The 23,564-nt window shown below is 30.1% G+C and overlaps 1 protein-coding gene across 10 annotated transcripts in view; it reads right to left on the bottom strand.

The window, feature by feature from the left end:
* Positions 1-23,564, bottom strand: part of LOC142330480 (uncharacterized) — a 133,598-nt gene that overhangs the window by 23,884 nt on the left and 86,150 nt on the right. For 9 of the 10 annotated variants that reach the window (XM_075375749.1, XM_075375755.1, XM_075375752.1 and 6 more), the window contains 3 exons: positions 23,267-23,398; positions 15,731-15,847; positions 9,040-9,177 (listed from right to left, as the gene is read on the bottom strand). In XM_075375749.1, coding sequence (XP_075231864.1) covers positions 9,040-9,177; positions 15,731-15,847; positions 23,267-23,398 — 387 coding nt within the window. The remainder of the gene's footprint in view (positions 1-9,039; positions 9,178-15,730; positions 15,848-23,266; positions 23,399-23,564) is intronic. The other variant, XM_075375757.1, reaches the window with a different exon arrangement.

The raw sequence follows: 23,564 nt of genomic DNA, 5'->3' as shown, positions 1-23,564 counted from the left end.
AGTCCTAACTTTTTTGAGCAAATCGGACATCCACCTCATGTTATGATTTGGGTTGGGATGACAGCTGAAATCTCTTTGGTCCTTATTTGTTTGATGATGCAGTTAATCAACACAGTTATCTGAGAATGATCAATGAATGGTTGCTTCCATAATTAATGGCAAAAGGATTGCTTCCATAATTAATGGAAAAAGGATTACTGACATCATTAAATTTTAACAAGATGGTGTTCCAGCACAAATGCTTTGAATGTCTGCAGACACTTCAATAAAATTTTTCAGACTCACAGGATTGGACGTGGGTCAGAAGGGTTACTACTCACTGCCTTGGCAACAAGAAGCCCTGATTCTCACCACACCTTACAATGCACACTAGGGTTTTGTAAAAAAAGAGCTCTGAAAACACAGATACATAACAACGAGCAGCTCCAGGATGCTGTTCAATCAGCGTTTGAAATGATCACCCCTGACATGCTGTTGTGGATGAATAACTCAACATAGAGCCAGATACAGCTGTGCTTTTAACATGGTGGAACCAATCAGACATTCTAGATTCATCTAAAATCCTAGCTGCATCTGTAGGCTAATAATTTCATAACTACCATAAAGGGACTTCCCACCCACCCCTATATTTGACTGTAAATAATATTTAAAAAATCAGACATGAATTTAAAATGTTTAACAATATCATCAGAGAAAACAATAATTTGTAAAGTACTCAAATGGGAAGTAATAATACTAACCAATGTACTCAGCTCAAAAAAAACCCAGATAGTTATTTTTGAAAAGGCAAAAATTGAAACCAAAGAAGTACTAGCTTTGGGATGGAGATTAGGAGGCCTTATTCAATACTTCATCATTAAGCATGTTGTGCAGCTACTGCACAAGAAAAAATTATCTAAAAATCAGTCTATAGGCAGCTCTCTCAAACTAAACACTGAAAATACATTGTCCTGCCATCCTCAGTACAGACAAATAATTAGCTATTTTATATGTGGTAACTAATTACACAGAATTCAAAAGTGTAACAAAAAAAAATAGCCCCCCTCCTATTTAAAATTGCTTAACATTTGATTGCTTACTATAATATAAATTTGTAACTCCCTTAAAAAAAATAAAAGAAAAAAGATATTTATTAATATATATTGTGTTACTCTAATAATAATATTATGCTTACCTTCCTTAACTAAAAATTTTCTCCTTCATTCCATCTTTATCAACTATTTAATTCTCCTGTACAGGCAGTGCTGCTGCCTGGCACCATGTGATATTAAACATTAGTTTTTTCTTCTTTTCAACATAATTTATTTGCATTTCATTAACATGTGTTTTATTCATGAATTGCTAGTGCATTACACACAACCATACAATACGGCCAAGTTGCCATGCTTGTTACATTCAAACTTATTATATTATTGCAAAATGTATTAAATTATAATTGTTAATTCTAATCAGTCTAACGAATCATACTTTGTTCCTTCGAGCTGGTTATTTGGAATTTAATACATAGTGAAATCAACTAAATTTTATAATCATGAGCGTAATTTAACACTGTACCTAAATTCTGTTTCTAATTAAAAAACAAAAAGAAAGAAATGAAATATCCAACTGTGCAGAAGAATCTAGAGACAGTTAACGGGGAATGACCTAAGAGAGATCTTACACTAAATAATATTTTAAAGCACCACTTCACGGCATCAGAAACAATGAAATGTGTAAACGTGAAACTGTGTGTTTAATTGGTGTTGCCTTTGTGATGAATCGTATGCTAACAATTAACTGGCTGTGTGCTGATTGCAATTCGTAAGTAATATATGTATTTTCATTGTGATCAGGCGTCTTGCATTCCCATGTGGTAAGCTAACTGCCTATTTAAAGCAAATATTACTTATACTGTTAATGCCTGTTTATCTCAATCACTATTTTGGCCTTAATTACCCAGTTATTGACTTTGTATCCTATACTCAGATTATCATTATGCAATCCAAGCCTATAACCTTTTTTCCTTCTTTTTCCTGTATAGCCTCCAGGAATTACCGTTCAGGTATTACTTGAGAGGATGAATGAGGATGATATGAATAAATGTAAATGAAGTGTAGTCTTGTACAGTCTCAGTTCAACCATTCCTGAGATGTATGGTTAATTGAAACCCAACCATTAAAGAACACCGATATCCACAATCTAGTATTCAAATCCGTATAAAAGTAACTGCCTTTATTAGGATTTGAATGCTGTAACTCTTGATGAAATCAGCTGATTTGGTATTACTACAATCTAGATATTATTTCCATCACTCATTATGCCGTTCAGCTTTGTTCTTTGAAACATATCATTTACAAAAAAATTCTAATCATAATTAACTCTTTTATTTTTATAATTATACAAATTGTCTGATATGTATGAAGGGGCTAATAAAAGTAAATGTTGTCAAAGGGGTATGCTTAAGGGTTCCATAACGCGACTAAAAATGTTTATGGAATCTCTTATTATGGAAAATCAAAATATTTAACTGTTACAAGTCAAATTCTATCATTTAATTTTCGACCTGGCATAAATACGATGAGATCCAAACATTTTTAGAATATAATGTTGAAAATGGAGAAGCAGACAGGAAAGAAATGAAAGATATATTCTATAATCTTCATGTGAAAATGCAAAAAATATTAAATTCTAATCATGAAGGGTCATGCCCTCAAATTCGTCTATTCATTTAAAAATAGTAGTTGTTCAAAAAACGGATCAATCAATTACTCTTCCTCAAACTGGCCTACCAAAATTTAATGGTTCTTATGAAAATTGGTTAGCCTTTAGTGAGTTTTTCTGTGCAATTGTTCAAAACAACGATAAGTTAAAATTAGTCCAAAAATTTCATTATTTAGTATTATCCTTGACAGATTCTGCATGGCAGTTAATTAAAAATCTGTCACTTACAGTCGACAATTATATAGTTGCATGTAACTTACTTGAAGCTGGATATGCAAACAAGCATCTCATAGCACCAAAAAATGCTCACTAAATACAGGATATATAGAGTATTCCCAATTGAAGAAGTTTTGGGAATTAGAAGAGATTGCAACTAAAACTCACATCAAAGAAGACAACTTACGTGAACAATACTTTTCAGAAAACTTGAGGCAGATGAAGATGGAAGATATATTGTGCGATTACCAAGAATTTAGAACCATGTTCCTCTAGGCAATTCTCTTAAAAATGCCCAACATAGATTCCTGACGTTAGAGAGAAAACTGAACAAAGCCAGTACTCTACAAATTGATTACAACAATTTTATGAATGAATACCTACAACCTTGTTATATGCAGTTAATTACACCATCAATACAGCAGAATTATTCAACATGTAGCAACAATATTGAGAATCCATACTATCTACCACATCATGTCATAAACAGTGTGGCAGATATGGTGTTTAAAGAAAATAGCACTACAACAAAAAAACAAGTAATCTTTGATACATCTGCCAAGGCAGAAAATAGAATATCACTCAATGATACCTTGATGACATGACCTGCTGTCCAACAAGATTTAATATTAATCGTTTTACGTTTTAATACACATGTTTATGCAATGACTACAGATGTTGCAAAAATGTACTGGCAGTGCTTGTTGACCAGAAAGACTATGACTAGCAACAGATTTTGTAGCAATGCTCAAACAATAAAGCAATAAACACTATCAACTGACCAGTGTCACATATGTAACTGCATCTGCCTCATTCCTTGCAACAACATGAATAATTCAATTAGCTAATGAAATTTCACAAAAATTTTCAAAGGCTTCAGAAATAGTCTCTAGAGAATTTTATGATGATGACTGAAACTGATTGCGATAATTTAAATGAAGCAATATAATTATTACAAGGTGAAATAATTTTGCTCCTTAAACAAACTGGATTTGATTTACGCAAATGGTGGTGTTTAAATGAGCCCACGCTTCTAAATTATCTGGCTGAATTGGACAATACTAATCACACATTTAATTTCTCTAATCAAAGTATAATACTTTAGGATTAATCTGGGATTATCAGAAAGACAAATTGTGTTTTCAAATAAACTACAAAAATCACAATGGTCCATTCACTAAAAGAAAAGTTTTAGCAATCATATCGTCCATATTCAATCCAGTAGGCCTATTAGGTCGAATTATTATACTACACAAAATATTTACGCAAAAATTATGGTTTCAGAAATTGGAGTGGGACGACATACTTTCAGAATATATCCTTTATATTTGATCTGATCTCTATTAAAAGCTTCCATTTATAAAACAAGTTCGCGTTCCAAGATTAATGAAAGGTATAGGAAAAATAGCTGATTTACAATTACATGGATTCGCTCATGCATCAAAGGATGGCTATGATGCTTGTATATGCCTATATTCAGCTGATGATCAGGGAAATCTCACAGTCAATTTCCTTTGCTCAAAATCAAGAGTGTCATCAATAAAACGCATCTCCACACAAAGATTAGAATTATGCGGATTAGAATTATAATAATAATAATTATTATTTATATAATAATAAATTGTTTATTTTATTATCAAAAACATTACTCTTGAGCTTTATAAATAGTAATTATTTATGGACAGACTCTACAGTTGTACTTTCTTCAACAGTAGCCTCATCAACAAAATGGGAAACCTTTAGAGCCAACAGGGTGACAGAGACTCAAGAACTTGCTGCAAACTGTAAATGGGGGCATGTTTATTCTAAAGAAAAGCCTTCTGATATAATTTCTTGAGGAATGAGTGCAATAAAATTATAAAATAATCTGTTATAATGGAGAGGTCCTTTTCGGTTAGGCCAGCAAATGGAAAATTGGAATAAGAAAACTGCTCAAGAAATTAATTTTGAATCATTGGATTTTTTAAATGAACTTCATAATGAATCTACATCACTAATTACATATACTAGTTTGACAGATTTATATGATTTGTTTTCCTCAATGCCAAAAATGATAAATGCATTGTGTTATTGTATGATATTTATTAAAAATTTTAAAAATAGTCAAAATAAAATTAATTGTAAGCAAGTTTTATCTACTGGAAAGAAGAAATTTATTTTAATGCAATTATTATTCAGGCTTAAAAAATTCATTTTCAAACTGAAATTAGAGAATTACACGCTAATTCATCTGTATCCAAAGTAAACAAAATATATTTGTTGCATCCATTCATAAACGGAAATGGCTGTCTAAGACTGGGAGGAATATTGCAATTACCCGATTTGAATTTTGACAATAAGCATCCTATCATTCTTCTGCTTAAATCTAATTTAACTACATTAATAATTGAAAATAAACATCTTAGGCTTTTGCATGCAGGATCCAATTACTCCATTCTCAGCTTTATGAGAAATATTGGTTAATCAATGGTAAAAGCACCATCAGATCAATTCTACACAAATGTCTGACATGTTTTTGATCCAAGGCAAAACAGTCACGGCAATTAATGGGACAATGCCAAGATGTTGCACTGTAATTACAAGCCATTCACTAACTGCAGAATAGACTAAGCAGGACCTTTATGTTAAGGTGGGCAGTGCTAAAAAATTAGGATAAAATGTTATGTTGCATTATTTGTTTGCTTATCTACCAAACTTATACACATTTAGAAATAGTCAGTGATTTGTCAATCGATGCATTTTTATCTAGCTGCATTTTTATCTAGCTGCATTAAGATTTGTCTCAAGAAGAGGTCTGTGTTCTAAGCTATACAGTGAGAATGGCATGAATTTTGTCAGAGCCAATAACTCACTTAATTCAATGTATACATTTTTAAATAATGAGAATGTAAGAAGAAAAATAGCAAACGTTTCGTCTGAAAAGGAGATTCAATGGCACTTCATTCCAAATTCACATTTCAGATGCTTATGAAAGAAACCGCAGTGAAGACAATGAAATATCATTTAACACGTGTGGTAGGAAATTTAGTTTTGGCCTTTGAGCAACTTATTACTATATTGACTATCTTCCATTTCCTCTGATCCTCAACCTCTAACTCCAGGACACTTCCTAACTGGTGGTCCTCTTCTCTAACTAATCCTAATATAACTGACATACCTTTAAACAGGTTTAACAGATGACAGTTAGTTCAGCAAAGTATTCAGACCATCTGGCACCAATGGTCCACCAATTACCTATCTCAACTTCAACAACGTTCCAAATAGAGAGTTGAACATTCATCGCTTCAACCTGGAACTCTAGTTTTATTAAAAGAGAATAACACCACTGTAGTGGAATATTATCGTTATTGATGATATACATCCTGGACCAAGCAACTTTGTTAGAGTAGCTACAATTCAAACACCAATAGGGAGTTGTAAAAAATCCATGACCAAGATATGTCTATTACCCACCAGTGACTGATACATTTTTTTATTATTGTTTAATTTATTAACTATTTCTCTGTTTGTTATTTTTTATATTCAGCTTCGTTTTTGAACTTATAGAAATAAGAAATCATACCGATTTCTGGTGGGCGATATGTACAAACAACGCTGCTGTCTGGCACCATGTGATATTAAACATTAGTTTTTTGTTCTTTTCACATAATTTGTTTGTATTTAATTAACATGTGTTTTATTCATAAATTGTTAATGCGTTACACGCAACCATACAATACAGCCAAGTCGACAAGCTTGTTGGATTCAATCTTATTACATTATCGCAAAATGCATTAAATTATAATTGTTAATTCAAATCACTCTGTTTTATTTACAGTCCACTTAATATAAACGAAATATCTCCTTCAAGCATTTACTTTCACTATAGATTATAACCAAAATAGTATTTTTTTTATTTGAATGTAGTTTAATAGCACAGATTTAAGATTAAAAATAACTATTTTTGGATATTGTCTTTAATAGTAAACCTAGTTTGGTCAAAAATTTCTGTCAGCATGCTTTTACACTATATTGCATACTATGCAGTTACTACTGTATATTCATCATAATTATTAACCTTTATCAAATAAATTACTGGTATAATTGAGATAATTAATAAGCTTTTTTAGGAATTTAATTTTTAATCTTTTAAGCAAACTCAAAATACATGTCTGCGCAGTCTGTAATAATATGGTTTTGATCTTTTGATGAAAAAGTTGGGTTACATATGTTTTGTGTCCGATGGGTTACTTCTTTTAGAAAAACACAAAATTGCTGCATAATACATCTACTTGACTGCAGGATGACTTTTCAATCACCTGTATATGGTTCAGATCTAGCACAGAGTGACTTTACCATCAATTCTCTAACTTGAAACAGTGGCTGGTAACTAAGCACTTTGATGATGAGAAGAGGCTCCAAGGTGTCAATGAGTGGTTGACAAATCAAGCAAACAAAGAAAATTTTGATGAAGGGACAAAGAAACTAATCTACAGATATGACAAGCGTCTCAGACTATTTGGCGACTATGTAAAAAAAGTAGTTTAAGGATATATTTTCAAACTGTATGTAATAAATTTTTTTCTCAACAGATGTTTTTTGTATGAAAATTTAAGTTATTTTCTAGATAGCTTGGTTTAAAAAAATATATAATTAGCAAAATTAAGATACGGGACATTTTCTATTATGTAAAATAATGCCCGATTAAATAATATAATCTAAAATGTTCATTTAAAAAAAAAGATTTTTGTTTATTACATTAAAAGCAAAATTTCAGAATTTATAAGATTAATGTGATTAAAAAAATAAAAATTGTAATTATCACACCATGCAAAATACAATAAATATTAATCACATTAAACAGAAAAAAATTAGTTCTTATAACTACATTAATCTATAACTCATAAAATAAATAAACTGTAGGGAAAGAATGATGAAAATCAAAGACCTAATTAAAGAAAGTAATATTACAAAATAAGAAGATAAAACAACATTTTTTTATTAAGTTTAGGAAATATGACGGAATAGTGGCTGGAGGAAAAAACAGAAATTTATTGAAAATGTCTATATACCAAAAGTATAGATAGAAAAAGCATTTTTATAAAAAGACGATACATTTGAAAATCAATAGAAGAAATTGTACTGTTTGTACCAGCAATTTAAACCAAATTAACCTAATTTGCTTAACCTGCTTAACCTAATAGAAAACAATTTTTCTGAAAAAAGATTTTAAGTCTGTTTAATAAAGGCATTCTGTAAAATTTTCATAAAAATGCAGAAGAGCAAAATAATAGTATGAAACTGCTACAGAAATTATTAACTGTAGAATGGGTACTAATAAAAGGTTTAATATCAAAGGTAGAAAAAGAAACTGTATCCAGTTTACTAAAAACCTAAAAGATAAACAATGGAAGCATGTAATGTAAATTAATATTAAGATGTAAATTAATTATAATTAATATTAAATAAATAATTATATTAAAAATGTAAATTAATATTACGTGATTAGGAAATAATGAAGAAAAACGAATTGAGTAAAGGGCAACAGTAAAAGATAAAGTAAAAATTTAAATAAAAATTATAAAAGAAAAGCATCGATGAAAGTAGCTACAAAAGAAAAACTTGCAGCACAAAAAAAAACTGCAATTACGGTGTAAAATTGGCCAGTTAATAAGTTTAATGAGCCAACTCTTGGATTCAATTTTCTGCAATTCTCTGACTTTTTTTACTTCCTTGCTTAAAATAAGAATAACATGTTTAGCTATAGTGAAGTAAGAAGAGACCTAGTAATGAAGTTAAGCTGATTTGGGTCACACCAAAATCGTTATCAGAAATTACAGTTACGGTTTACGAATTCTTTAAGGCTTACAAATTCTTTACAAATTACGGTTTCTTTTGAATCTACTATACAAATTTATAGAAAAAATTATGTTACCATATTGATATGTAACAGCTTCACAAAATAACAACAAATAATTAGTACAAAATCTGGTAAAACATTAAGTATGTTATTCACACCATAAATAAAAAACTAAAAACAGACAAGTGATGATCATACTTTGCCAAAACCGGAACCAAAAAAATTAGCTAGTATTAGCTGCAAAATCAAAATGCCACTCTTGTTTTTTTTAATTTTATCCTTGCCTGCTTTGACAACCAGCAGCAGATGATTCAGAAGTATTCTTTCCTTCTTTTCTCTTCTTCTTGTTTTTTTTTCTTTCCCGTTTAGCTATTTTTTCATTTATTTCGTTTCGTCTCTCTTCTAAAGCATGAGATGTCCTCCTAAATATTACGTACCAGACTTCATTGGATATATATATATATATATATATGCAGCATATACATGTTAATAAATCTTATGATATACAAGTATTAATATGATTCAAATAATAATAATAAGAAGAAATATATTATAATCATGTACAGCAACACAGTTATTATGCATTACTTACAGAAATAAAGTTTTATTATAAAGAATATCAGTATTCAATATGTACTGAAATAAATATATTTTGAAACGTTATTTTATTACTTTTAGCAAAAGTTCACATATAATATTATAAACCATATCTATTGAATTAAAAAAATACATTTAAAATAATGTGATACATATGCGGCCTGTATATGAGTTGGCAGCCTATACAAGTTGATATTTATAGTTGATTAATTTTTTAAAAAGTTTTCAAAAACCAATTTTAAAATATCAAACCTAATTTTCCAGTAAATAAAGCAAATTTGATGATTACAATCAAATTTCACTCTAATATAAATTAGAAATAAGCAATGACACAATATTTTGGATGAAGTTCCTGCTTTATAACAAAACGACTGTCATTCAGATGAAAGTTATACTGTTTTCAGTTTTTATTTGTTCAATATAGTATGTTTACCTGAAAGATTTATCACAGATACCAATGATGAAAAAAAGAAAAAACCTGGCAATACCAATCTTTTGGTTATTCTTTTTATAAAAATTAATAGGTACAAAACTAATACATATGTATCCACAGAATGTGAGCAAACTAATATGTTTTAAAATTCCCTCCTTTCTATAAATTTACATAAATAGATTCATCACAAAAAAAATTGTGCATTCTTTTCCTAGTGATAAAAATTAAATAAGTAGTGGTAATAATTTAAAGAATAATTACACAAATATTATTATGAAATGAGATTATAAAAAATAACTACCATTCTATGTTCTGACCTAGATAAAAATCTTAATGTTTCTACTTTATGAAATTAAATGAATAATGACAAGGAAACGTGACTTTTTTGAGCAATTATGATGCATTGACCTAATAATACTTTTTTATTGCAGAAAATGTCTATAAGTAGATAAGAGGAGACACTCCTAGAATAATCTTCTTCAAAATAATATTAAATAAAGTATCCAAGTATGAGTTAATAAAGGAGATCTAGAATAAACTAAGATCACTTAAATTCTGTGGTAATGTGACATCCAAATTATGGCATATACATTAACTTGATATTCCATAAAAATATTTATTTGAAATGCATGTTACTTAATAATATATAACAGTATTAAGACAGTTAGTTATCTGCTGAATAAAGATACTACAATAAATCTTAAATTAGTTACCTCTTATTTGCAAAGAAATCATCAATACATATTCCATGTAACTCTTAAACATGAGATTTGATAAAACAAAAATATGTAAATTTTTTTAATTTCCCAGGTTGTAGAAGTCCAATTGTCACAATTTTTTTTTGTTGTGTTGGTACACTTGTCCCATATATTAATATGGAACATGTTAATATGCATACCATAAGCACGCATCAAATTGGATGCTTGGTTTATTGTTAGTTGTCAAAAAGGTTACATATGTTTTGGTATGGTCAGCAATTTTTAACTTGTGGAAAAAATAGAACAAGGAATTTACATTAAATTTTACTTTAATAATGTAATAAAGTCCATCACATCATTGGAAATGTTGAATGAATGTTGTTGCTTTTGGCAATTCTTCTATAAATAATACAAGTGTTTATAAGTGGTACAAAAACATTTCCAAGAAGACCATGATGATGAAGATGACAAGAGCACCCTGGACATCCCATCATATTAACAACCGATGACAATGTCTAAAACGTGAAGAAAATGATTATGGACAATCACCAAACCACTATCATAAGAAGTTGCTGATGGTGTTGGTATATCATTTGGCTCATACCAAGCAATTTTTTTCAGATGTTTTGGGCATGAAAATTTGTTCTAAAACTGTTTAATTTCGACCAAAAGCAGTGTCAAATGAACATTGTTTAGTTGCTGAATGACATGAACAGATCCAGAACTGCTCAAATGGATCATAACTGGTGATGAAACATGGGTGTATAGGTATGATGTCGAAATTAAGGCCCAATCGTCCCGATAGAAGCTTCCTGAAGAACCAAGACTGATGAAAGCTTATCAAATGTGAAGGTTCTGATCACTGTGTTCCTTAATTTCAATGGCTTAGTGTATCATGAGTTCTTGCCCCAGGTCATATTGTCAGTAACGAGTACTATCTAGAAGTTCTACAGCGTTTGTAAAAGCAATCTGAAAAAATCCTCGGATTTTTTGTGAAACAACTCATGGCAATTGGAACAAAAGAATGCACCTGCTCACACTTTACTGCTTGTTCGTGAATTTCTGGCCAATAACAACCCATTACGATATCTCAGTCTTTGTGACTATATGGCCTCCTGTGACTTCTTCCTATACCCCAAGCTGAAAGGAACCATGAAAGGTCACGTTTTTCACCAACATTAAAGAAATAAAGGCAGAATCGCTGAAGGAGCCTAATGCCATACCAAAAATTGTGTTTCAGAGGTACTTTGAAGTTTGGAAAAAGCACTGACACAAATGTGTTATATCTTAAGGGGAGTACTTTAAAGGAGACAAAATCAATATTGATGAATAAATAAAGATTTTTTTGAGAAAAACTAAAACAATATTTTTTTTATCAAACATCATATTAAAAATTATCTAATTCTTTGTTTGCAAAACACATTGACAATGAATACTATAAAAATATATTACTTTATAATTAAATTTTATTTTATTTTTATAATTTAATATTCTAAGAATAACAGAGAAATTTTGCATTTTGTTATTTGTTTGAAATTTTAGAGTTTAATTTTTAAATGGACTGTAAAAGAATGGTGTTGCCAATGTAGCTGACCTAAAAAAATATGAAAATAATTACATTGTTTTCTATAAATCAACTCTTAAAAAAAAAATTAATAATACTAAATTTTAACAAATTACAGTTCTGATCTTTGAACAAATAATGCCAGTTCTCATAATTATAATATTGATAATTATTATAATAACAATTTTATAACACATAATGTCTGGATTTAGAATACTAGTAAGGTTAATATGTAAAATATTTTTCATCTCTATTTTTAAAAAAATGAAACAACACAGCAAAGAAAACAATTAAATCAAAATCATCAGGTTAATGTAGAGAACGTACAGCTATTAAAAAGTGCTTACATTTGCACCGAAATTGATTGTACATCAATCTGAACTACATTTCTCATGTTGATACAGATGAAAGTTACTCTTTCCTATAACAAGAGACTTAGATATAAACTGAGTGAACTTTAGTTTGTTTTTTTTTAATCCTCCTTTCATAACAAATTCTAATTTCAAAAATAAATAAAAAATCGCAATGGACCAAGTTTTACAAGTATGGGAGGCTGAGGAAGGACAGTCACCTGATTTTTGACACAAAACTGACAAAGCTCAGTTTGTCATGGGCACATTGTTATGGTAAAGGAACCATGAGTTGTCTCACCACAATTCTTCTAGCCTCTTTTGCAGATTTTTTCACGTAACTATTGTAAAACACGTTGACAGTACGTGCGAATCACTGTTTCACCTTGAGGCATATCACTTTGACATTGGATCGAGACTGACATCCTTTCTTGGGGTATGGTGATACTTTGCTAATCCATTATTATGATGATTAAACTTTTGTCTCCCGTTATGATCCTTTGCATGAACGCTTTCATCGTCATTAGCTTGTTCAAGAAGTTGCTGACAAAAGTCCACTCAATGTTCTTTCTGCTGTTTGGTCTCTGTCATCAAACAAAGAACTAACTTTGCTGTAGCTCAATCGATGTTCAATTTTTCAGTCAAAATGTCATGGCATGATCCAATTGAGATGCTAAGCTCTTCTGCAAGTTCTCTGACAGTCAATCAGTGATTTGCACGCACCAGATCATTGATTTTCTGAACATGGTTGTCACCGGTTGAAGTCAGAGGGCCTTCTTTGGTTGAGGGTCAACTTCAATTGACTGACGACCACTTTTAAGTAGTGAAAACCATTTGTAACAATGCATATGATCCAGAGCATCATCTTCGTAAGCTTGTTTCAAAAGTTGAAACGTTTCTGTGAAAGTTTTTCCCAGTTTTACACAAAATTTTATGTTGTATCATTGCTCCTGAAAATCGCATATTACAAAAATCTACCAACATGAAAACTAACAAGATATCAACAATCCAAGAACATGTAGTTACAGAAGAGGTTATGCGGAACACAATGCTGCCAACCAAACATCACTAAATATCTATATATCTAAATATCTGTATATGTTTACTTTATACAGTAATGTCTTCATTTTACTCATATGTATGTATGATATCTCTAAACATGTCCTTCAACTTGCACTTTTAGAATTTAATTCTATTTTAATTAAGACACACTTATAACATTCAATACCATGCTATGTAGTATAATTATTATAATTTCCTTAATATTTATTTCATCAGTTTTATAAAATATGTTTTATTAGAATTTGTCTCCCTTACCTATGGGTGAAACATTTCATATCCTATGACAGATACCTGAAATTTCTGAAAATATATGTACCTTAGTACCTAATCAATTTGGCTGTGCAACCGGATAGTCACAACTGGTTTCCAAAAATGACAACTACTTTCAATAAAAAGTATCATACACCAGGCTTATTAGGGAAAATGAGGAAAAAATAAGTTTTCTGTTGGCTTCTTCAAAATGTAAATGTATGATTGCTCATCAAACTTTCTGAAATAAAGATGATAATCAGCCCAACAAGTAACTCTTTTACTCTGTTCACCAGAAGGACCTGGCTGTCTTGCTTTCCTGAACATCTCTTGACTAATATGTGTGCTGATGGCCTGACGTTCTTTTCTTCATCTAGCATTACCTTCAGTGGTTATACACTCTTGCTCTGAATTTCAATAGTCTTTTCATCTCTTTTCTATAATTATATGTTGGTAAGTTTAAAAAATGGTACAATCATTCATTTCTCAGGCTATAAGAATCGCTTGTAAAGTTCTCTGCACAACACAGAGATGACACCAAATGTCTACGGTGTTTGTTAAGTACAACCCCTTATATGGAATGCTTTGAAATTTCAGACACTTGTGTTCAGTTGCTCATTTGTGGTGATCAAGTAAACAAACAAGTTTTGACATTTTCTGGATAAAATTCTAGTTATATTTGTTATAAAGTACGTTGTTTTAAAAGGTTTAAGCCGACATGAACATACAAAAAGAGTTAGTTTCTACTTTAGAGGGTTTTCCCCGTTGTTTTAGACAGTAAAGAAGTTGGCTGCTGAATATACATACAATCAAGAAGATGAATCCTCAGGTTGTTCACAAACCACTATGACTAATGAAACAGTTAAAAAATTTGACAATGGTATTAAATGATCAGTGTTGGAAGGTACATGAGCTTACTGAGATAGCAAACATCTCTATAGTCCACTATATTTTGGGTATGAAGAAATCTTCTGCTCAATGGGTGCCACGTTTGTTAACAGCTGACCAACAATGCATTTGACTGAAAACTTCTCAAGGATGTTTAGACTTATTTAAATGTGATTCTGGTGAGTTTCTTTGATGTTTTAAAATGACAGATGAAACACAGATTCACAATTACAAGTAAGAGACCAAATAGTAGGTGGGAGTAGGTAAAGGAGCATCAAAGAAAGTAAAAACATTTCTTTATGCAGGAAAAGTCATAGCTATGATTTTTTTTTTTTTTTGATTCTCATGGTGTGGTGCTTATACATGACTACTTTGAAATAGCAGGGCCATCACTGGGGAGTATTATGCTTCAGTACTGGACTGATTTAAGGGTCTAGTTTTCTTTTTGGCCAGTCCACATCTGGCCAAAAATAGTGCTCTTTCACTATGATAATGCGCCAACACACACATCTCAGGTTGTTGCTGCAAAACTTCATGACCCGTGATTTGAAGTGCATCAATATGTGTTATATTTGCTCGATTTGGCTCGTAGTGATTACTTCATCTTCCCACACATGAAGTAATGTTTCACTGGATGAAGATTTACTTCAACTGATACAGTCAAAGCTGAGGCAACTTCATAATATATTTAGTTGACAAATCACAATATATTAAGCATACTAAAAATTTGCAAAGTTGTTGGTCTAAGTACATAAAACTACAAGGTAACTATGCTGAAAAATAAATTAAAAATGTTGTTTTCTTTGTCAGCCGAGAACTTTCCAAATGGCCCTCATATTTAAGATATATCCTGTCCCTTTAAGCTCTTATCATTCAATTATTAAGCAGAGACCAGTATTGTAACTGCTCTAATTATTATAGTAGTTCTGGAATTTAAGAGAAACATATAATTAGCAAGTATATGAAAATGTGTTTGTGTCAACATCAAAAATAGATTTTCAGCAACTCAAAACACGTTTAAACTATAAACTATTGCATTACCAATATTTTATTTTATTTTTACAAATAAATAATTAAAAATATCTAAGTAATCATGTTTAAATATTAAGAACTGAAACTTTTAATATTACCTACCTAACTTGTTCAATTGCAGAAGCCAACTGCAGAAAATCTGGGCTGTCAGGTCGTGAAACTCTTTGAACTGAAGCAGATATTCCACTAACTAATCCGTCTACAGTTTGTCGAAATGAGCTAAAAATAAGTAAATAAATAATTACTATTTATTAAAAATTATAATTATTTTGTATGTAAATAAACAGATTAAAAAAAAACAGAGCAGTTATCTAACTAAAGATATTAGTTTCTATTTTTATAATAATTATATCAAAAATGACATTTCAAGGAATCGTTCTGTCATTAGCAAAAAACAACTGATATTTTTGTTAATATAATTAAGTAATAACTAATATAGTGATTGTTATTAATAACAGTAACTCTTGGATTTCTACAAAATAAGTAACCAGTTTTAATCTGTATGATGATCTACATTAGTATAATAGTAACCAAAGAAATGTAAATTAATATATACAACAAAACACAGTTTACAATGTTCAACGAAAGGTAATAAAATATTAGGTTTCAATTAGTTGATTCTGTTTGATTTAGATGACTGTGAACTACCTGTTTTATGAACGACTATCTGTAATATTTTAACAACATTACCACTTAAAATTACAGAAGGAGTTATGGAGTTATAATCTAGAAGATTCAGGTAACAATTATTAGAGTAGAAGATGAAGAAAGGTGAACTGTGATTCAGAAAGAATGTGATACAAGGACATTATCTACACCTGTTGCGTTTTTTTTTTTTGCTAAAATCAAAAGTGAGTCAGAAGAAATACTTCATGGGATGTAATTATTACTAGGAAAATAAAAAAATAATAACTGTAATGAAATTCAACAGGAAGGAGGTTAATGAGGAGTTAAGTATTAGAAAGGATAAGAAGGCAGTATCCAGGAAGTGAAAGAATTTCATATTTAGTTAGTAAAATTAAAAAGAATAGATGAAGTAATACAAACATCAAACCAGACAAGTAGAAGAAAGGAGAGCTTTAATGCAGAAAAAATTTGCTGGAATAAATAAAGAAATAAGAATTATGAAACATTTTCGAGGATATTTATATGAAGTTAGTGCTTCTCATAGTGAAACATAGTCAATAGGAAAAACAGATGAGAGAAAAGAATGGAGGTCATTGAATTTTGATATTACAGGATGTTGAAAATTATGTTGGTTGTTAAAGCTCATGAGGAAAATTGAGAAATCTGTAACAATTTTTCAAAAAGAAGAACTAGGTTAGAGGGCCATATATGTATTCAGTTTAACAGATTTGAAGTTTTTATTTAATAAATAGTGTAGAGGAAGACATAAAGACTAGAATATATATAATACATAATTGAGTAGTTAAGCTGTAGTAAATGTGTTGAGATTACAATACAAACAGAAAGAAATGGAAAACGGCATCAAACCAGACAAACTAACTGATGACTTCTAGAATAAACTGCACATTATTACACTAACTGATAGCTCTAAACCAATTTAAACTGTGCTTTCTCAAATTATGCTAAACATAGAGTTTTCATTAAAATCTAAACTAAACGGAAAAATATATTATGAATTAAAAATAAACTTTCTTTTTAAGAATAAACCTAATAAATATTTAATTAAATGACATCGATGAAGCCACCACAAACACAAACAGATAGAAGATTTGCATATTGTTTATAATACGCAACTATAACACCATTATTGTTTATAATAAATAATAGCAACCATAGACTGTTAGTAAAGTAATATATAATAAAGTAATGTTCAACCAAGAAAGAGATAAAGTCGCTGCTACAAATTAAAAACTGAGAGAAGTTTAAGCAAATATTATGGCTTAAAACAAAATACATAAAAGCTTGCAGAAAAGAGATGCGAAAAAATGACAGGCTATGTTTCTGAACAATTTTTTACTCTAAAGTAAATTACAAGGAGGAGAATGTTTTAATTTTTTTTTTGTGAGAAAGAGAGAAAATTTTAAATAAGATTCAGCATAGTATAAAAGACAAAGTTCAGTGAATTTATTTAACAATTTCTGAACAAAGTTGAAATAAACAGATAAATTTGTAAAAATGAATGAAATTACAATTAATGAAAATTATCACTAGAAAATTATAAAAATAATGTTCAATATACTAAAAGATATCATTTTATTACAACAGTACAGATAAAGTATAAAATCTCTTTAATGTATTAAAGGTGCGTTTTAGATAAAAACCTGAAAAAGAAGGTTAAAATGAAAGAAAATCTGATTCTCATATTATACTAAACTCATATCAACACATATGTGTTCATTTCACTCAACAATTTCATGTAACAATATTGTCTGTTTACATAGGGTTATTGTTCTGTTCAGGACATTTCTAATAATAAAATTCTGGATATATAATTAATATAGTACAATATAATATCTGGGAATATTATAATATATTAAATACAGAATTAATAAAATATTACGCAACAAAAGAATATGCCAAATAAATTAATTTTTTTTAAAAGAAATGAATTTGAAATATCTAAAAAAATCCCATCCATGATAGGGATTCAAATTCAGAACCTTCTGGAAGAAAATCACAAATTCTACCGCTTCACTAATCTCCAAGATAGAATGGCAATATATTAATTTACTTAAAACTGAGAGATGTGTTATTTTATTCACTGAGATATATGCAGTTCTTTTTCATATTATGGGAACACTACTGTTAATCTACTTCATTCAGGTAATTATTTTTAATATATGGAATATCTAAAAACACACCTGATAAAAGGGTACAATCCAAATTTGCAATGGTGAAAAATGATGTTTAAGATCGATTCAATTTATCGACGATAAGTTTACAAGTATGATAAATTAAATTATTACGGGAATTTCTGAAAAAAAGAAAAATTCAAAAACCAAACTACAAAAACAATAATAAACATATAAAAAAACATAACCTTTAATTAAGCCAAAATATAAAACACTTGAACCTTTAAAATACAAAAGTTCTTCTAATATTATTTATAACAAAAAAAGTATCAATCCAACATTATAGCAAAATGTGCCATGAACAAAACTTAAGTTATGCAATACTGAAAAACACATGTGCATGCATGCGCACGTGCACACATCTCATGTAAACAATGTGATAATTTTACTTTCTCTTAATCACCTGTTGCTTAAACATTTGTTCAGGCCTACTTATGTAAAGTTGCTTTAACTAAGGGAATTTTTGTGTTTCAGCCAAGTATGATGGATATAACTGTTGAAATCATGTATTTTTATGATTTAAAAATTATAAAAATATTATGTGTAGCCATAACATTCTCTCATCACTACTTTGTTTAAACCAAGTTTGTCAAATGGCTTACAAAAAACTTCATATTACAATATTAAAAAAAAGAAACAAAAATACAATGAATGCTTCATAAATACATAACTCGAAAGAATAATAATTCAAGGTTGTAACAACTTATTAAGTTGATCTTTTTGTTTGGATACCACAAAAAAAACTCAAGTTTAGTTAGCTATGGGATATGAACAAGTGACTTGTATCTAGCTCTAAAGTGCTCAACTAAGTTATTTGCCACCCGCTAAACCTTCAGTTTCATAATATCAAACCTGACAAATTCAGTACAAGGTGTCATTGTCACCTCGGTATGTCACAGATTATCCTGCTGTTAGTCACATGTGTCATGAACCAAAGGACAAGACCTGGTGCTTTTCACTTGATGAACAGCACCATTTTATGAATGCCTTCCCAATTGGGAATAAAAATTCATTATAGAGAGACCCTCTGAGGTATAAACAAATCAAGCCTCCCTACATCCAGTGTTGTTCTACCAAGAGTATCATATTTATTTTGTGGGCAGATCTCATCTGCCTAAGTGTGACGATTTTCCTGGATTGACACCTAACTTCAGGTAACTCAGGAAGTGCAAAGTAGAACCATTCTATTGATGGGCAGGATATTGGCCCAATCTGGAACAAATTTTAGTTTTCATACATAATTTAAGCAATTATATTAATCCAATCAACCTAAGTACGGAATTAATAAAATAAAATAGTATGATACTACCTTATTCCATAATTCAAGCAAGACCACTTTTGTGAGCACTCTTGCTTGAATTATGGAATAAGGTAGGCGTCATCAGATTTCACTTTATTAATTCTGTTCTTAGGTTGATCAGATTAATATAATTAGTGCAGAGGAATATGATTCTCAAAAGGATTGATTTTAGAAAAATAATTTAAGCAATATATAAAAATTTCTCCATAAATAAACATGAACAATTTTGAGAAACATTAAAATTCCACTGTGGTTTGTTTACAGTATGTATAAAAAGAAAAAAGAAAATCATAGACAAAAATTTAATTTCATAAAATTTATTATTATAATCGGACTTTATACGAATCTTAGTCAATAGCAATGGGGTGATTCATAAAGAAGTGAATGTAATTTAATATTTTATTGCTGTAAACTTTTAAGTTAAGTAATCTTTTGTGCAAGGAATAGAGTGAACTAAGGCTGTCTGTAAGATATGAATCAGATGTAATTTTCAAGAGAAATAATCATTTTTTTTACTGCTTTATTGTACAGCTGACAGTAAACTTTTGTGACCAACAAAACTGAAAATATTTAATACAGCTATGTACTACTAACAGATCAGTAAAATATATTTTGTTTTTGGTTTTATAACATGTGTAAAAATCCAAAATATAATAAATTTTTAGGTATAAACACTAAACATCAATAAAATTTGTATTTTTATTTGTTTCTGGATAATTCCTAGATGATCTTTATATAGGTAGTGAGATGTAATGTAACAATAGAAAAAAAGCTGAAGATAAATTGTTAATAAATGATAAAAAAAGAATAATTTCAGAGAATACTAATTTTTCAACTAATTAAATAAAATGTACCTCTTGCTCAAAACTTTTAGGGAAAATGTTATAAGAAATAATTCAGAATAAATGATAGTATAGAAGATGATTTGGCATAAATGATGGTTCTAAAATAGAATATTTGAAGGAATAACATCCAAGAAATTAAAGGATGTGAAGTAAGGATTAATGCTACCGATGACCATAGCCATATTTACAAAACCAGTTCTTGCAGATCACCAAAGTTAATAGCTAAACGCAGTTTCATTGCACACTTGGCATTTATTAATGAATGACTAATGACCAAAGCAGTCAATGCCAGTTAAAATTTATAAGTAAAAAAGTCTGAAGGTTTTGTCTTTGATTTTGAAGGTTTTGTCTTACTGAGGAGGGAGATTAAAGTAGAATATTAAAATATATTTGTACAAGTAAAGAATTATGTAAAAAAATTATTCTATTTTTTTAATCAAATTTTGAAATATAGGATCCACGATGATCGAATCTCCCCACTCCTTTGAGCAAGTGTGAACAAAATTACACATCAATGACCCATATTCAAAAGTATCATATAAAATTTTATTAAAATCATCGGTTTGAAAATATTAAAAAAAAAAACTAATGAATTTTTTTTTTTTAAATTAAGTTTATTATCCCCAACCTCTGACTGTGATTGCCAGAATACATAACCAAACTATGTATTAATGTAATAGAATTATCTAATTATTAAATACAAGAATATTATGATGAGTCCAAAAGCAACAACAAAATTTGAATTTTTAGCCTCCACACCTCAATAGGGGTCTGAATAAGACAAACCACTGTCAGAAAGTATCATAGCTACATTATTAAATTTAATTACACTTTTAAGTACACTTTTGAGACATGGGACCCATAAGATCAACAATGCCTCACATACAGAAATCATACTGAATTTTTGACAAATCAGTCCACCCAGTTTGAAGATATCAAACAAAAAACAGGCTAACATCATACATATGTATATATACAGTAGGTCTGAAAAGTTCTCGTAATAAATTTCTGTTCTTGATATAAGTAACACCATCTCTCGGACAACCAAGAAACTATGTAGATATCTGATGAATGTGTGTACAAAATTTCATCACGTTTCGTCACTCCAGTTTCGAGTTATATTCGACCACGTATTTGTGTTCATGTGACCTTGTGCGAGAACAGAGAAGCGTGATCAAATTTTATGTTCAAATTCAAAAATCTTTTGTTGAAACTTATTCTATGATACAGCAACCATTGAGTGATAAAGCAGCATCTTATACTACAACATACATGTCGTGGAAGCGGTTTAAAGATAGTAGAGAGTCGGATGATGACGAATGAAGTGGGAGACCGTCAACAGCTGTTCACAACAAAAACCTTGCAAAAGTGCACACACTCCTGCTCAAACAACCTCATCTTACCCTTCTGACCATAGCAGCGGTAAAGACGTGGTATGTATAATTCTAATAGAAAAAATGAACCGCCAAAAGATGTGCTCTTGTTTCATTCCACACTAATTGCCCACCAAAGAACAAAAACAGATGCATCTTTCTTGCGCTCAACACTTCTTTGAAACTGTCGATAGCAACCTGAATTTTTTGCAAACAATTGTAACTGGGGATAAAAGCTGGTACTTCATCTATGATCCACAAACGAAGTGTCAATTCGCTGTTTGGGTGAGTCCTGGAGCACAAAGACTGGTGAAAGTCAGGCAGCAAAAATCAAGAGTGAAAACGGTGTTGATTGCATTCTTCAACTGAAGGGCCTGATTCATCATGAATTTATCCCATCTGGTCAAACCATGAATTCTAAATTTTATTTGGAAGTAATGAAACGCCTAATGTGTGCATTCATCGAATCCAACCCAAGTTCTGTGATCCAGGTTGGACTCTCTTGTGCGACAATGCCCCAGCACACACGGCAACAGTTTTAACATGTTATTACACCCCAGATAAAATAACCGTCCTGTCCCACCCACCCTATTCACCCAACTTTGCTCCAGCAGACTATTCTCTGTCCCTGAAACTGAAGTTGAAGATGAAAGGCCACTTTTTTGACGACATTTCGGTCAACCAAAGGACTTGCACCAAGCAGTTGAAGGCAATCCCACAAAGTGATTTCTCCAGAGCGTTTGACAGGCTCTACTGGTGCTGTAACGAGTGTATAACTAGAGAAAGGTTTTATGTAGAGGGCTGATGTGAGTAAATTCATTTATCTTTAAATTTGTATTTTTATTTAATTTAGTTCGGGAACTTTTCAGACACACTGTGTATGGTACATACAGCCTTTTAGAGTTTAATACTAGAATTGTTTTTTTGTGATGGGTTAGTCATAAAGCATTAAGATCTGCAAAAACTGACATGCAAAATATGACCTCATTAGCATACATCCTCTTATATAGAATACTATAAAGCTGGGAAGTAAAGCAATGTAATTGTTTGAAATTTTTGCCAACATAAAAATTACATAACTGTTTACAACAAATGACTATCATTTAAAATTAATTTTCAGCAGAACAGAAAAGGACACTAATAACTGAACAATCACAAGCAAAGCTCTCATAATTAACAGCTACATTTTAATTAAAATAAAAATGCATCTTTTACATTAAATATCAGATAAATAATATACATGTTTATATAAACAAAACACAAAAAAATTAAAATTTAAAAAATATTTTATAAATACTAACGATCCCAATAAACTAAGTATGTTTTCTGGCAAACTGAGAATATACTGTGGAATAGGCTGCCCAACTAGAAACTGGCTGAGTTCGTTTGAGAAGTTGTTACAGTTGTGCTTTAACAAATCATAGTTTTTTCCCCTGCAAAATAGAAAACCATATTCAAATTATTATTTATTATAAGTTGTAAAAGTCAATACATTGCAATTAAAATTCCATAAATCATTAAGAGGAATCCAGATAGTCAATAAAAATCTGTATAAGAATTAAGTTGAACATCTTAATAATTATGTCTGAATTTTTATAT

The sequence above is a fragment of the Lycorma delicatula genome, chromosome 9 (genome assembly GCF_047948215.1).
Source record: "Lycorma delicatula isolate Av1 chromosome 9, ASM4794821v1, whole genome shotgun sequence".
Taxonomy (NCBI): domain Eukaryota; kingdom Metazoa; phylum Arthropoda; class Insecta; order Hemiptera; family Fulgoridae; genus Lycorma; species Lycorma delicatula.
The sequence above is the reverse complement of the archived record's forward strand: the minus strand, read 5'-3'. Positions and strand labels throughout refer to the sequence as shown.